Here is a 17,071-nt window from a genome sequence, read left to right on the forward strand (position 1 = left end):
CAAGACTATTTAGCCACTGCCAACGCCATAGTAGTTAACACACCTGGAATTCTTTCATTCGTGAGCCTGTGCCATGCTCCCCGTACATGACACCATGAAAATAACATTCACCAACAAAGTAAAACTGAAAAGGTTCAGGGCCCTTGCGGATCAGAAAAGGGACCTCACTCCCACCTAACATGACGACTAAATCTCCCTCTTGGGCCGTGGCGGGAACGATTCCCACCAACCGCTTCTTGTTTGTAACGGCGACGACGGCCGGCGAAAAGAGCTCTGCGAAATCCAAAACTGTAAACATATAAGGCTGCAACTGGCGAAGCTGCGCGTCTGAAACGGTAGGAATGTCTGGTCTCCGCAGACTCAGGAGCTTGTGGGATTCAGCCTTGTCAAGCTCCTTGTGACGCTTGAGGTAGTTCATCAGGGCCAAAAATGATGCATGACGATCTCCCTTATGCCAATTGTCCCTGGATGCCTTGCTGGCGTTGCCGATAGGTAGCTGGCACTTGATCTTTCTCCTTTCATCCTTTGCCAAGTCCGAGTACACCTCGTCAACGGTGCTGAAGATCTCGTTGAGGTAGGATCTGATCTCGTTGGTGTTTGAACGGCACTGTCCGAGCTTCTTGATCGAATCTAGCTTGTAACCGTGGATGTAGAGGACTGATCCATTGACCCGCGGCTTCGGTGTGTCCGAGCCTACGGAAGTGGCAGCCGCAAAGTTCTTACCGCAGGTTCTTCTAGGCCACCTGGAAATGGTGTCTGGGAACGGACTTGACATCCAGTTGGGGATCCAAGAGGGAAACTTGGCGAATTGCTTCGAATAACCCCTTGCCCGATACAGCAAGTCCATTGGTCTGCCTCTCTCGACAAGCACACCAGCAAAGTGAGAGATGATGTGCTCTAAGGGCTTCTTATAGTCCGGGGTGTAGTCTTTGCCATCCTTGGCTAGACTTAGCAGAGCGAACAGTTTGTCACGCTGGCGAGTAGCCTCTGCCATCTGGAAGTGCTCAAGAAGTGTTAGCAGCTCGTCACGCGGGGCACGGTCTTGGCCGACACGGTCGCTATAGTAGTATCGGCGGAATGCTCCCAGGTGTAGAACGGCAGCGACCTTGGTCTGCCGAGGCAGAAGAAAGCCAAACCCCTCGCTTTCGACGACTGCAAAGCATAGCTCTACTGTGGCGTGGAACGTGTCCCAGGGCATCTGGTGGGCACCGCACACCACAACGGCCTCCTGAGCAAGAACGAGCTCCTGGGCGACCCATACTCGTCGAAACCACTTGCGCTCGAGAAGTTTGGTTAGGATGCTCCATGTTGGATCCTCTACTTTCGGGAAGTCAATGCTAGGGAGGTGTTTCGGGTCCGGGCCGTCCATCTCTGCCGAGGCTATCGGGTTAATCTTCTCCAAGAACCGGATTGCTATGTCGCTCTCATCTTCCTCTTCCCCCAGCCAGATGTAGACACGGGCGGCTGACTGAAAGATGTTGGTCATCAGGCGAATCTGGCGCGCCTTCTCGTCGTCGCCCTCTCTGTCATCTTGGTTGATGCATATCGCATCCGCCCATAACCAGATCTCGTCATGCTTCCGTCGCAGGCGCTTTAACCCGAGATACAGAGAGGCAGTTAGTGGTATGCGTCCCTTGGGGGTCTGTAAGGAGAATTGCTTGAGGCTGCTACCCCAAGCGTACGAGATGGCGAAATACTCGACGCCCACGGGGGGGTCTAGGGAAATCTCCTTGAGCTCGCCACGGAGTTCGTCGATGTCATCGCCCGGCTTAAGACAAAGCAGTCTTGTGTTTGTCGAGAATCTCAATGGTTTCCAGACATACGACTCGGCCGGTGGTGACAGGCTACGGGAAGGACCGTCTCCCTGGAAAAAGTCCCAAACCAATTGAGCATATCCTTGCTTGCGTCTCGGCACGGCAGTCCATTCGGGGTCCCTAATACCACTCCTACGGTCGATGATAATGTGATGGTAATTCGCATAGTCGGCCTTGGCCTCCAACTCCAGCTCCCCGGCCGCGTAGAGCCCCCACGGGTCGACAAGGAGGCGTAGTTCGGGCTCCGCCTGCGAGTTGAAAATGCAAATGAGGATAAAGACATTATCTGGCAAAGCAGATGTTTGTCCTAGACGGTATTTGCGAGCCTATAGTACTTAGTCGGTGAGTAGACAACATCGTAGGAAAGATACGAACCATTTCCATCATCGACGTCCTCATAACCAACGGGGAACCTGGGCCGCCAGCCGTGGCGTGAACCTCAATGTGATAGTTCGGACACTCCTCTCTCCATTCACTGGCTTCGTTGTATAAGTTCCGAACTAGGAACTCTGTGAGATTGGCCCCATCATCGCTGGTGATAGTAAATGTGGCCTGCTTTGGTTCGAAGTTGAAAGGGCCCTGGGTCAAACGACAACGCATAGGGCTCGTCCAGTGTGTCTCTTCGATGTAGCGGTCTCCAAGGAGCTCTTTGAGCTTGTTTGAAACCTAAACCAGTCAACATTAGCCGAACAATAATCACTGTTACGCTAGTAAAGCCGTACAAGTGCTTGTCCCACAAAGGCCAACTCATGATCGTCGGTCCCTATGTTGTTCCGGGCTATAAAGATTGTTCGGTCTCCATCCTTGGCGAGCTGCAAACATGCTGGAAGAACTGTGAAGCCATTTGGGTTCGATCTTGCTGTCGAGCTGAGCTGGGGTAGATCCTGGGGGTTGGGAACGAAGATCATGTTGGCTTGACCCGTGAGGCTGAACTTGTTGTCCATTCCATGGGCATAAGGCAGCTGAGCGAGGTCCTCAATCTTGACAGTATTGGCTGGTTGAGAGAAGGATTCTACAACTTCGCTGAGCGTCTTGGCTGGTGGCTGAATGTGTGAACTGAGCGGTGGGATTCCGCCCACAGAAGTCGAGTAAGCTAGGGCTCGCGAAGAGCGAGCTGCATCGTTTTTCGGCCCAAGCGAGGCTGTCAAACGTCTGCTCGTATCGGTAGGAGATAGATGCTGCTCCGTTAGTTGGGAACCGTAGTTGATATTGTACCCGATGCCCTCTTTGAGAGATGCCAAGATCGCCCACAACGACTTCTCCTTTCCTTCTGGAGCTTCCGTCCGAGCATCAAGAGGCGTACTATTTCCTTCCTGAGGCTTAGATGGATCTTCTGACATGTTATTCAGTTTAGAGTCGCGATTCTTGTTCTTTCCGTGGCGTCGCGCCCGGGATGGCATCTCGTCAACGGCAGAAGCCGTTGAACCTGGGTCTGCTGGTGAGGGAACCAACACATTGACCTTTACCTCCTTCAGCGGCCCCTTTGCAGTACGGAGTTTGGGATGCTCATTGGAAGGGCTCGGCCTCGTCTCCGGTTGGATCTTGGGCTTTTCGATCGATGTATTTCGTGTCAATCCTTCGTTGCACTGCTCGTCCTCACCATCCTCGTCTTCGCCTTCAGCACGTTAGCTGCTAAAGCAAAGTATGTCATGATAGGTATGGTTCACCAAAGTCGGTGTAAGGATCATCCTCGAATGGCTTGTATACTCCCCGACGTGCCAGCTCGGCCTCGATTGTTTCTTCCTTGTAGGTCAAGACCACTAGTGTAGTCATTGCTTTGTCTGGAATACCACAGTACGCCGACAGCGACTCTGCAACCTCCGGGGGCATGGAATTTGACTTTACGTCTTGAGAATTCATGTAGATATGAATGCCATCGCCACCCTGAATCGCCAGAGCCCTGCTAGGGACAGGCTTACTGTAATGCTCGTCAGAGCCATCCCCCACAACCCACGTCACCTCCAGCCTATCAGCACAAAATACTGCCGCAGACTTCAGCTGCTTCACTGTGTTATCTCTCTCGGACCAGGAGCAAGGTATCAGCCTGATATGGAGGCATGAAGTGTCAGTTCAACTGCTGGTCCTTGTAGAAAATGGTTATTACGTACCATGAAATGAACTTGGCCCTGGTCCGGAATAGTTTCGTGTAAGCATCGTTTTGTACAGTATGCAGTCCAGGCTTGGGTCGGCAAAAGGCCACCTTGGACAGCAGTCGCTCCTCGATGCCCGGAAGATGTCGAATCCATCCCATACGATCGAACTGACCTATCTCAAAGGCAAGCAGAAGAACCGCGTCTGCCAAGGATTCGCGGAGGTGAGGGCGGTCCGCGATGAACCAAGTCTTCGAGGTCCACGAACGAAGCATGTGACGTCCTTGGGCCCCCTCCTTGTAGCGCTCGAGCTCAATGGGGAAGATCGGGTGGTCTTGAAGAGATGCTATCATCATAGCTAGTTGTTTCGGCTGCTGTTTCTGATATTTCGGCCGCTTTTTTGGCTGTTGGTTCTCCTCGTCGCGACGAGCATATGCATCAATGACCAAGAACAGTGCGGCAATGTATTCAATGTTGTCGTCATCCCGAATCCTTTTCGCCTCGGCGATTAGAATCTCCGTAGTCGTCCCCTTCACCCCCAGGAACCCCTTGAAGAGTGCTTGGCAGGATCCATACACCCTGTTCAAGACTGGAGTCCGTCTGAGGAGCTCGGGACCGGCCCAGACGCATTCATCAGCAGTAACCCACTGCGGCTCGGTGAACTTAGTTTCCGGGATGAAGATGATGGATTGTCTTGAGAATGCTTGCCTGTAAGAACTAAATTAGTGCCTGATCTACTGTCAAAACTGCGGAAGTACTCACCCGATAGCTCTATCGTTTTGTGACCAGATATCCTGTATTGCCTCATACACCCATATGTAGTCCCCCGACCGTTTGTCGTCTCGGGCAGTTTTCAGAATCTCTAGGTAGAGTTCTAGGTTGGTTCCGTCACGAACACCAAAATGCCGCAGAAACGACCAGGACGAGCTCTCTGGCTCTGGGACATCGAGGACGGGGAAGTGAGCCTCCAGCTTCGCCCACTTCCCCTGCCCAGCTGGTAGAAGAATGGTTTCATTCAGGTAGGCATAGGGGCGCCCGCCGCGGCATTGCACCTTGGTTTTCGCCAGGCATGCCTTTAGCTTTTCGCTGGAGTCGATCCATCCTCTGGACTGTTTTGAGCCCATCTCCAACCATTCCGAGTACTCTTCCATGTTGTCTCGCAGTAGCTTCAAGAAGTCGGCTGAAGCCCACTTGTCTCTTACGAGACTCATATCCCTGGAAAGCAAAAATCTGTTGGCGGAACCTTCGACAAGGGGAGGAACGCGCCGAATACCGAGTCCATCCGTAAACCAGCGGTCCAACCTTTCTCGGTCTTTCAAATCAACATTTTCGACATAACTCCGATGTAGAGCTGGAAGAACCTCGTCGCCCACTTCCAACAGAAGCGTGTACACCTGGGAGGCTCGGACTCGTTGTCCCATCTGCGTCACGACCCACATCACAGCAGTGTTCGGGACTTTCCACGAATGGCGAAAGAGAAAGAGGATCTGAGAAACAAGGCTCTCGACCGAGAGGTGACCTGTGGATGATAAGGAGACGTGTAGTTGAAAGATGGCTTGGCAGATTTCTTGGTCGTTGAACTGCTTGGCTCCTAGCCTCCGAAATAGCTCAGTCCGGGCTTCAGATTCCATAGCATCCGGATGTATCTCCATGATCGAGGTGTCTCCCAAGTCCAGTTCGATCGTGTCTTGAGACGGGAAAAAAAGCATGCCCTTGGCTTCCTTGGCCGAAATCCACTGTCCTCCACGCAACGGAATGATCCGCAGGTCAAAGACCGACGCCGGATACCGAGGCACGATGGGCTGCTGGATAAAAATCTCAGCCAATCGAGAATGCCATATCTTTGGCTGGTATTTCTCCTCGTCTTTTCGCCGGCCGAGGTGAACTTTCAGGTCTTCCACAAACGTCGGGAAGTCTAACTCGAGCAGACCTATGCGCTTCAGATGCTGGACATCATCATGAGAGTATTTCTGAGACAGATACTTTGATCGAGTCCATTCGTTGAGAGTTAAGGCTTTTTTCATTCCGTCCTCGGGGTCTTCAAAAGTGAACAAGTCGGGAACAAAAGTCAGTGAGGATGGCTGTATGAAGCCACCATATGCATGTTCGGATTCCAACACATGACTGTTCTTGAGCCTTTTTTCGATCTGCTGAGAAGTCGTTGAAAATGGGCCTTGAATGGATGAGGGAATGTACCGTGGCCATGAATACCGAAGACTTGTCCCCTTGAGATGATTCACTGCCGCAACAAAGGCCTTTGGGATCGAATCGCGCAGGGTCTTGTTCCAAGACGAGCTATTCAGGTCTTCACGATTGGGTGTGAGCAAAAAGTCTGCCTGAATCAGAAACTGAATCATTTGTCAGTACACGCCGCAGCTACGGAGCAGTGTTCTTACATTGAAGCCATAGCTACGGATTGGGAGAAACGCGTAGACTTGGTGTGCTGTGGATAGACTTGGGGTGTCGTGTACCGGGAATGCCAATAAGATCTCGGACTGGGTGATGCCCTCGCGTTTCGGCTCATAAGGCATGATTGGAACGGTGTGTGTGAATGTGGCATAATGGAAAATCTCCTTCTCGTTTTCTAAGATTTTGATGGCGTTTGGCTCTCTCACTCGACGCAGCACTCTCTTTGAGTGTCCATTCGAGTCGGTGACGGTCAGTGTGATTTGCTCCAGTGTCCTGAGGAAAATGAGGATATTGGGGTCGAAAGAGGTCATCTCTTCCAGTAGCCGTCTTCTGTCACAGTCATGTGACAGTTGAAGACGCATAGACGTGCCCCCCTCTGGTGCATCTTTGGAGAGCTGATCCTCGGGCAGTTGCTCCCAAATCGGAGTGATCATACCGAGAGGACGCTCCTTTTCAAACTTGAACGAGTAGTCGCAAGAAGAGATCCAGACGGTACTGGCAACCTTGAAAACTGACTTGAAGCCGATGCCCTTCTCACCGATGTACCCTCGACCAGCCGAGGACTTGACCTTGGATGTTTTTCCGATTCTGCAAATGGCCTCGACATTTCGTTTAGTGAAGCCCGTTTCGTTGCAGTGGGTGATAAGGGCGTCGTCTGTGAGAGTTAGGGAGAAGGTTGGCTTTGAAGCCTCGTACTGATTGTCGTCGGCATTTTGCAGAAGTTCGAGTAAAAAGTGGGTGTCACTGGTATACAGTTCCACAGAAAGCCTGGGTATGTGTCGGTGACAGTCTCGTTATGGATATTGACATGCTTGAGCAGGGCCTTACAGGTTCAGGGCGTTCTCCAGATCTTCGACGTTTCGCTTGTTGGGCCCTGGGCTTCTGTCCTGCCTAATTTCGTCGATATGGTCATGGGCTGCATTGCCGGATTCCATCGCTGGTGACTGCGGGCCGGTGCAGGGTAAAATGAGTCGTTTGTGATGAAATACGGTACTAACAGAAGCAATATAAAGAGACAAGAGTATTTAGATACTTTAAACTGAGATTCCTTTAAGGTTAACATCTAGTAACCCCGCTCGTGCCGACCCGTTCCGCAACCTTACAGCACAACCACAGCGTCAGGCACATCTACCATGTCCAACACCGAGGGGTCATCCCGGAACTGGCGGCTCTGCATTACACCCTTGACCACGTCTATCACATTCCGCTCCACTACTATTGCTTTGCCACTGAGGCCTGTCAAGCCCCCGGGGTCCACACTCATTACGCGGTCCAGATACCGCATCGCGCTCTCCAATGCCATCCGCCGCTCTACCCTGGTCTTGGGCCGCCCACCGCCAGGCCCCTCCCCAGCCAGCGCCTGGGCAAGCAGCGCTGGCATGTAGGTTGGTTGCACTGCCGGCTCCGCCTCTGAGCCGCCAAGGTTGAGTGCGTGAATGAGGCTCCCTGCGTCATATCTCTCGTGGGAAATGAAGCTGTTCCAGACTTCGCCATACAGCTCAGCCGTCTCCAAGTCAACAACGCCGCCTAGACACAGTAACCTCATCAGTGCCCGCTCGCTGGGTTTCTCTGTGCTCAATTGCCGGAATCCCTTGGCCTGGAGCTTTCGCGCGCGACGCACGAGGATGACATCCCGGGCAGCCTGTGGCTCGAGCTGGCCTGCCAACACTTGCAGCGCCACGCCGTAGACGTTGCGGTAGGCGTCCAGGATGGGCTCGATGAGCTTCTTCGCGCATGTCCAGTCCATGTGCCCCGCAGCTCCAGAGACATCGAGCAATTGCTCTGCAAAGTGCAAGTCGAAGACGTGCTTGTCGGTCTCAGCCTGGTGCAATCTGGCTATGCACGCTGGCGCATCTTCTGCCTGGGCAAACTGGCCAAAGTTAAACTCGGACCCCATCTCAAGCGAAGACATGATCTGTTTGCGCTGTTGTGAGGATACATTCTCCAGGCAGGGCACCATCCCCGCCTCGGCTGCTCGAAGCAGGATGGCGTCGTGGTTCAGGGTCGAGATGTCCTTGCCTGTGCGGCTGAGGTAGTCAGTGGCCAGCTGCGCGTCTTTGCCAAGGTCGTTGATAAGCACTAGCGTGATGAGTGTGTGGAGATCCGTTGGTTCTGACAGGGCGTCGACGAGACAGCCCCGAACCCAGTCAAATGAGGCTCTCGTTAACCGAATGGCCTCTGGTTGAGCTCCCACAAAACTGGCGTAATCATTGTTGTATATCCAACGGAGGGCAAGCACGGCGACTATCGTTCGATTCACCTCGTCGTATTCTGCTTGGTATAGTATCCTCGAAGGCGATGGCGTGATAGGTAGTGTGAAAGCTTGGTCTCGGATTGAGTAGGCTCTCGTGAGGCGGGCTAGCTCCCCAGAGAAGCCCTCTCCAATGAGCTCGATGACTTGGGTGTCAGAGATGGAGAAAAAGGTCTCGGCAGTGACAGGACTGTCCGAGTTTGTGAAGAACACAACAGCCTCTGGCCAATCGGTTACAATTGTCGACATGTCGAGCGTAGGTGAGCTAATGCGACCTCGCGTCTGCAGAGGGAGGGATACAACAGGCGCTCAGTCATTGTCGGGGACCCAGCTGCCTTAAATCCCCGTCACCGCTTGGTTTCCCATCAGCTCTATATGACTAGATATGCCGAGTGCGATGCAGCCTAGAAGGAGCCTACGGGGGGCTATGTATTCCTCTGCCAGACACCTGTCGGAAAGTCACCACTAGCACAGTTTGTAAGGAAGCAGGGTTGCCTTTCAGCTTGACGCTTTTGGCTTGACGCATATGCATGAGCGTCCACCAACCGCAAGATGCCATGTCACTGCAGAGCTTTGGCACTTGGGCTGACCCAGAGTTACAATTAAAAATTTCCCATTAAAATGTCTCTGTACGAAACGATAACATAGCCCTGGCAAAGTTTCAGGCTTGGCCAAAGAGGGCCTTTTCAACTCTCCGCTGTCAGCCCATAGAGCCGCAGTTGATCTCGTTCCATTAAACAACGCACTTAGGTATTTAACAGCAGGCAGCCTTATATTTGTTAGCTGACCAAACTCGTCCTAGGACAGGCCTCCATGGTAGGCGAGGCACACCCACTCTCCACCAGCATTTGAAGCTTCACTTCACCATGTACCCCTGGAAGGAATCCCTCTCCAGGGTCACCTCTTGGGCAGAAGCCAATAAGCTCGAGTTCGATGCCCTCGGTTTGGTGACCTTCCTAGGCGCCGAAGAAGTCAACGCGAGTGTAGGTCGCTTGGTCCAGAGCTCATGGATCGAATTCTTGCCACTCCTGGGCGCTTTCGTGATTGCCGGTGATCGCTTCACCGGTAAACAACCCGGGTTTAAGATGCACAACATCACTGCGGGAATCATGACAACTGAACTTGCCGGGTGGTTCTCGCGGTGGATGAAGGCTCAGGACTTTGAGCAGACGCGCAGTATTGTGACGTGGAAGGTGCACCAGCGTCCATCTCGCGTCACCCAGTTCTGGATCCCATCCTTGACAGTTGGCTTGGCCCTCAACATCATGATAACCGTCTTGACCATTCTTTCGGGAGACTGGTTCGGTCTAACCAGTGTCATTTCCATGATTGTGTCGGTTGTCGTCAAGTATATCTTGGTACAGCAAAACTGTGCTGGCATCAATGGTCGAATCAACGCTGCCATGGCGAAAAGGAAACTTGGCGCAGACCAACTTTCAGAAGCCATCGTCATTCTCGATGATTCCAAAGCCGTCACCGTCAGGGCACCAGCCTACCTGATGGGAGGCGTCTTTACACGGAATCCTGACATTCCAAATCCACGGCTGTACGCATTTACCCGTTGGGTTGGCTGGCTGGCTTTCGCTGCCCACATTCTAACTCTCGGATCTGCGGCTCTTCATACTCAGATCATTACTGTTGTCCTCATTATCACAGCTACGATTCTCACCTGCTACAAGTTTGGCTGTGATGACTCCAAGATCTGGGCATCTTTGACAAGCGCTGCTACGGCAGATGATGGCTTCTCGCGCACATGCTGGGTGAGCTCCCGGCTGGAAGCCACCATTTCCGTGTATCCAGAACAATGGTCATGGTGGCCAAAGCCCTGCCAGACCTTCGGACTTGAGGCCAAGATGAACCAAGAAGAGAGGAAACCGGCGTTGGAGATAGAGACGGAGGATCTTGAGCCGCCGGTAGGAGAACCACGACAAGGGCTCAGGAAGCAAATATGGCCAAGCCTCTTCCAACACAACTCTCCACACGAAGAACTGGGCATCTCAACCTTGACACCGAGGGATTTCAAGTCAGATGGTCGCCAGGATCTTTACGTGTGGTTGCAACTTACTGATGCTCAATGGAAGCTCTTGGATTGGTGGGATTTGGTCCCTCGTGGACAAACCTGGAAAGATGAGTACGAGAGAAAAAGGGCATTCTTCCTAACAAGGAGAAAGTTTAAAAAGGAGGAACTGGACAAAGGTCTAAGATGTCAGGCGTGCTTTTGTTATCGTCAGATGTGTGCGGCCCTTCCCGTGGAAACAGATAGTATCTCGGGTAACGTGCATGATAAGCATGCGGATCAGACAAGCATGCGGATCAAAAATCCCTCACCCTACCATATTTCCATTTAATCGAGTTATTCTCAATTACCTAAAATGCCACGGTTAAATCAAGAGTCTAATATTCTTCTTACACTTCAGGCCTATCAGAATGACCCTAAATTAAGTCTTCGATGTGCTGTGAAAACCTATGAAGTCTCTTATACTACGCTCTATCGCCGGCAGTATAGCATATCTACGCGTTGCGATTAGATCCCTAAATCACATAAACTATCTAATCTAGAGGAATAGATTATTATTTAGTTTATTCTCGACCTAGATTCGCGAGGATTTCCCCCGCGACTCTATAGTATTAAAGAAATAGCTAACTAACTGCTCGCTAACCGCGACGCGCCACCTATCGGCAAGTACTAGGCCTCTAACTTTATTAAGTTGTCAAATGTGACAGCCTGCCACATGCCTTGAAGGGTGTCACGTGATGACACTAGGCTCAATTAGGAAGGCGCAGACATCGCTCCTTCCCCTTAGCGAGGCTTCGCCGAGGAACACAAGAAGAACAACAATTGAACACATCGTTACATTTGACAATTAACAGTCAGAATACTAGCCACTTGCGCAATCAACCAATCAATCAATTGATCAATTACTCAAGATGTCTTTAAACGCCGAATCCTCCGCGAGGATTTACCTACGCACCACCGAAGACTAGACCCTCTAGGCTGATCAGTTCAAATCGAAGGCAAAACGCGCCCAGCTTTGGGACTATATCGACCCCGAGGCATCACAGAGACTTAGCCTAAGCCTCAATGAAGCTATAGTCGCCCCATCGAGGCCATAGATAAAGCGATTCTATAAGAGAAACGCTAATAATAACCGCTCAGCAAGTATACGCGTAATAGATATCACGGAGCTATATATTAATAATATACCTCTTTAGACCGCGTTAAACGCGGAATATATATCTAAAAGGAAGGATTATAAGCTCCTTATAAAGAAGATTAATAATCTATAAGAATAGATATATAAGACTATAAGCTTAGAGTACCTTCGCTAATACTATATTATAGATAAGGAGATTAATAAGTAATACGCCTTATTAAAGCTATACCTAGGCATTAACCTACTTAACTATAAGATATAAGCCCGCTAAGAATATATTAAAACCCTTATAATCCCTTATTAAAAGAGATTATTAATAAAAAAAAATAAAAGATTAATTAAATAAGTAGGATTAAGTATATTATAAGCTCCTTAAAGTAGGATTTAAGGACCTAAAGGAAGTAAGCCTATAATTCGCTAAATATATATAGGCCCTTAGTTAAAGCTATTATAAGACTTAGATTTACTTTTATTACTTTTTATACCTAGAAGAGATAAAAAAAAATACCCTTATATTAGCAAAGGTGCTATAAGATATATAATTCTTCTTAAATAATATTATAAATAATTATATAATACCTTATAAAAAGGCTAAGCTAAGAGCTTTTAGCCTAATAACCACTAAAGGCTCGCTAATTAATATAACTAAAAGTATTAAAGATATAAATAATAACTAAGAAAGGAATAACTTCCGCGGAAGAGAAAGGCGTAAAAGAGGCTATTAAGGAGCGTAAAGGGGATAGAACCCGCGTAGCCTATTAGTCCGCGAGGGCACGCCGAGAAATAGCCGAAGTAGTAGTCGCCCTATTAAGCGCGAATAAAGCGAAGGAGAAGAGAGGTCCGGCAAGTATGAGGCCTATTATGGCTTTTACCCGCTCTTAGCTTATTATTATATAATTAAAGAGATAAGGCCTAACTAATAGAAGGCTAATAGTAGGATTACTAAGCTTATAAAGAGCTAAGTACTTACTAATAAGTTACTTATAGATTAAATTAAAAAGGTAAAAAGATTAAAGTCTTTAAACTAATTATTAGGTAAATATTAAGGAAAGGCTTAAGCTATCTTTTACTTCTTATAATAGTTAATATATATGCTAAAGAACTTAGCTATCTTTAACTTAGGAGCTATAGTATATATCTTTAATAATCTCTTATGCTTTACTTAGCTAACTGCCGCTACGCCGGGGGATTTCTTTTAGGCAGGGATTATCCCTATAGCTATTAATAGCTATAGATTAATTAATATTACTATAAAAGGAGCTAATAGCTCGCTAAAGAAGCTATAGCTATATAATATAATATATTATAAGAAGTTTATAAGTAACTTAGTCTCCTTTATAAGGCTAAGAAAGCGCGGCCTATAGTAAGATATAAGCCCCGGGAATAACTGCCTAAGATAATTAGATCATAGCTTCCTATATTACCTTAAGGAGATATATAACTAATAGGTCCTTAAGCACTAATAGCTCGCTAAAGATATAGTAATAACTATAACTATAAAGCTATTAAAAAATAACCTAGTACTTATTTCTCTATAGAGGAATAAATATATTATATATATAAAGAGATAACCTATTTAAGGAAATATAAATTATTAGTATTAATGCCTTAGTTATCTAGGCCCTAATATTATTTTATAGCTACTAAACGCCGCGCGAGGAGCTCGCCTAACCTTCGCCGAGCATATCCTAATATATAAGTGCAGTTTATATACTTAAGGCAAGATAAAGAGATAAGTGCGAAGAGCGCTAAGAGAGTCTCTTGCGCTTGCCTCGCTGGGTAATTAGCTAGCTATTAACTTCTATAACTTTAAGCCAGGTTATATAAGGTTTTCCTCTATAATAATAATTATATACCGGGTAATAAGCTATACCTAGGACTTCTACCTTATAGAGTAAATATTTAATATATTATCGCTAATATTAAATAACTTCCTAGCGATACTACTAACCTAATATAGGATCTAAGTAAAGAGGATTAAGACTAATAATAAGCTATTAAGGCACTTAAATATTACTTAATTACTAAGTACCCGCGGGATTATTATTAAGCCTTTAGCCTTAAATACTTAGGCCTAAAATAAGGGTATAAAGTATATAATAAGAGTTATTAAGACTAAAGCTTAATATATAAGAATTAGAGCTAATTTTCTAGAAGTCCTATAGCCTAAAATAATAACCTATATAATATACCTTTATAATTAAATATTAGCTGCCTCTAAGGGGTAAAAATCACTATATAAGCTATTTTATTTATATTTTTGCCTTAATAAGTACTTGCCTCTTACTCGGCCTAACCTCTTATACCTATAATCTTATAGATATAAGATATATGCTATGACTAGTAACGCATAATTGGGCCGCTAGTAAAAAAGGAAGCTTACGCTAAGGGCTTAGCTAGGGTTTCTTATTAGTTATATATTAAGTAATTTATATAAGATTTAAAATCTATTAAGAGATAAAGTATTTATAATATAAGATATTATTTTTAATAAGTACTAATACTTTAATAATAGCTTATTAAAGCTCGCTAAAGAGATTAAAGAAATAAACCTATATAATATATAGTAATAAATTAATTAATTAATTAAGGTAAGTAAGAATATAAGAGTTATATAAGATATTAATAAAAAAAGAGATAATATAAAAAAGCACGCCAATGCCTCTATAAATATATAGCAAACCTTAAGTAATAACTCTTATATAAAGGTAAGATTTAAACCTATGCTAACTCTGCTATAGTCTCTGCTAATAGCTTTTTTTATAGCTATTAGCATAGGGGGTAGTAATAAAGATAAAGGTAGCCCCTTTAGGGAAGAGTCACCGAGGGAATAGATTATATATTAAATATTATAAAAAGCTGCTTTTCTAGTAGGTATAAAACTACGCAAGAGACTTAAGGATAACCTATATAAAGTATATTAGCCTAATTACCTAGTAGTAGCTATATAGGGTAAGCGCCTTAGAAACTTTAATAAGAGTATATTAACTTATAAGAGCGATATACCACCGCTTTAATAGTAAAGATATACTAGTAAAGATAAAAGCTAAGATAAGATAAGACTCTAGATAAGGGCATTAAGTATTCTTACTAAGAGAGTAGCTAAAAGCGCCCCTAAGAGCTTATTAAAAAAAAAAAAAGCTAGCTTAATTAGTACTTATTAGAGGAACTTTTATTCTCTTCTATCTAATAGTTAGCTAATATAATACCCTTATAGAGATAAGTTTAAAGAAGTAAAAAAGAGTTATTTATAGAGCTATAAGGTAATTAGCTCCTAAGAGAAGGTTCCCTAAGCGTATACTATAAGGTATTAAATCCTAGGATATTATTAGGTTTATACCTATAAACTTAATAAGCATAAAAGGTTAACTAAGTTTAAGGCATAATTAGTTATCTATAGCGACTAATAAGCAAGGGATCCCTAAGAGACCTATATAATAATACTTATAAGAATATTATTTAAGATACTTATAGCTACTATAGCGCGCTTTAACTTAGAGCTACTTTAATATAATGCTATAAATATATTTATATATGCTAGTATTAATAAAGTTATCTATATATAGATACCACTGGGTTACTAAGAGCATAGCGAGGTCCTATAATTAAGAAAAGCATTATATAGCCTAAGAAGGTTACCCTTACTTTAGTAATAGCACCTAGAGATTAAATTAAAGGTAATTAGCTTCTAAAGGGTCGCCGGCGAGAATTACTATTAGTAGAAGGGAAGTATTATATTCTTCTTTTATATTAATAATTATATATTAGTATTTTACTAAGAGCTCCGCGAAGCTATAATAATAGCTATCTAAGCACTATAGTAATAATATTATCTCAAAGGCGGTTAGGACCTTTAATGGTTCTTAGGCATTAAAGTCATAAGAGATCGCAGCTAATATAAGATCTAGCTCTTATAAGCAGTTTACTATAAGAAGGCAGCCCGAGGAATTAAGAGGTTAAGCCGAGAGCCCAGCGAAGGGCCGCCGACCCCAATAACAAAGGAAGAGCTTCTCCCGTATAAAGGAACGGCATTAACACACGAAGTTCATAACTATTAGGTCAAGATCGGCAAGATCCTCTATGCCGCGGTGATAACTTGACCAGATATCGCCTTTGCATCGAGCCGGCTAGCGAGATTCAACTAGAATCTAGGTCCCTTATATTATAAGGCCGTGAATCGCATACTTAGATACCTCGATAGCTCAAAGCACCTTTGCTTAGAGTTCGGCGTGATCCCTAGAGGACTAGATGATACCCTTAAAGTCGCCTTAGATATAAGCTTCGCCGATAACTCGCTAGACCGTCGGAGCTCCTAAGCCTTTATTATAAAGCTATTTAGAGGGATAATCGCGTGGAGAGCCAATAAGTAGACAATAGTAACGACCTCAACGATAGAAGCAGAGCTCCTAGCTCTCTTAAGCGCAGCAAAAGAAGTTATATTTGCGAGCTAACTTATCTCTTCGCTCTAGATCTCCTTTCCCGATGAGCGCATATCCGCCGTATACTATATAAGCGCTCGCCAAAGCATTCTAATTATTTAAATCTAATATAATAATACTTAGACTATTCGACTTATTATTATAGAGCTTATATAGCTATAGATAAAGCTCTGGCATATAGATATATATAATTACTAGCTTTAGTAAGTAGTCGCCGAAGGAAAGGTCTTAATTAACTATATACTATCTGCTTAGATAATAGCTAATAGATTAATAAAGAGCCTAGCTAAGGGGCCCTTTAGAATCTTTAGAAAATAATTAAATATAGTAAATAAGAAGAAATTACTTAAGGAGAATTATCGCTAAGAGCTCGCTAATAATAAGCAGCGACTAAAGAAGCTATTAATAAAGGAAGATCCATGGGATCAATTAAATTATATATTAGAGAGCCCATCGAAGGCATCATAGGGTTAGGTCAGCCTGAAGGGCAGACCAAAGGGGGTATATCAAATGTGATAGCCTGCCACATGCCTTGAAGGGTATCACGTGATGACACTAGGCTCAATTAGGAAGGCGCAGATATCGCTCCTTCCCCCTTAGCGAGGCTTCGCCGAGGAATATAAGAAGAATAATAATTAAACACATCGTTACATTTAACATAAGTAATATAAAGAGCTTAAGACGCGTTTTTTTTTATAGATATAATTATTAAAGAGCTAAATATAAAGATCTAATTATTATTTATAATTAATTTAGGCTTATAGAGAATATAATCGCGAAATATAATATTACCCTTGCTAATATATATAACTTTAATAAGACTAGCTTTATAATAGGCGTTATTATAAGCGGAATAGTTATTATAGGTAGAGAAAGACGCGGAAGACTAAAATTAGTCTAGCCTAGAAACTGA

At 45.5% G+C, this 17,071-nt stretch overlaps 3 protein-coding genes across 3 annotated transcripts; 1 reads left to right on the top strand and 2 right to left on the bottom strand.

The window, feature by feature from the left end:
- Positions 1 to 34: 34 nt before the first annotated feature.
- On the bottom strand, positions 35 to 7,248 carry LRP88_00325 (HET domain-containing protein; the record flags this gene model as incomplete). The annotated part of the gene is made up of 8 exons (XM_083237041.1): positions 35 to 2,140; positions 2,190 to 2,480; positions 2,537 to 3,429; positions 3,482 to 3,732; positions 3,923 to 4,612; positions 4,667 to 6,252; positions 6,301 to 7,081; positions 7,142 to 7,248. 8 exons carry the CDS (start codon positions 7,246 to 7,248, stop codon positions 35 to 37), a joined length of 6,705 nt encoding a protein of 2,234 aa, XP_083106932.1.
- Positions 7,249 to 7,412: 164 nt separating this feature from the next.
- On the bottom strand, positions 7,413 to 8,813 carry LRP88_00326 (uncharacterized protein; the record flags this gene model as incomplete). Its single annotated transcript, XM_083237042.1, has 1 exon — positions 7,413 to 8,813. The coding sequence occupies one exon, from the start codon at positions 8,811 to 8,813 to the stop codon at positions 7,413 to 7,415; it is 1,401 nt and encodes a 466-aa protein (XP_083106933.1).
- Positions 8,814 to 9,430: 617 nt separating this feature from the next.
- On the top strand, positions 9,431 to 10,766 carry LRP88_00327 (uncharacterized protein; the record flags this gene model as incomplete). Its single annotated transcript, XM_083237043.1, has 2 exons — positions 9,431 to 10,695; positions 10,745 to 10,766. The coding sequence occupies 2 exons, from the start codon at positions 9,431 to 9,433 to the stop codon at positions 10,764 to 10,766; spliced, it is 1,287 nt and encodes a 428-aa protein (XP_083106934.1).
- Between the last annotated feature and the right edge of the window lie 6,305 nt (positions 10,767 to 17,071).

Source organism: Fusarium phalaenopsidis, assembly GCF_050370095.1.
Source record: "Fusarium phalaenopsidis strain FUZ10S chromosome Unknown contig_32276, whole genome shotgun sequence".
In the NCBI taxonomy this organism is placed as follows: domain Eukaryota; kingdom Fungi; phylum Ascomycota; class Sordariomycetes; order Hypocreales; family Nectriaceae; genus Fusarium; species Fusarium phalaenopsidis.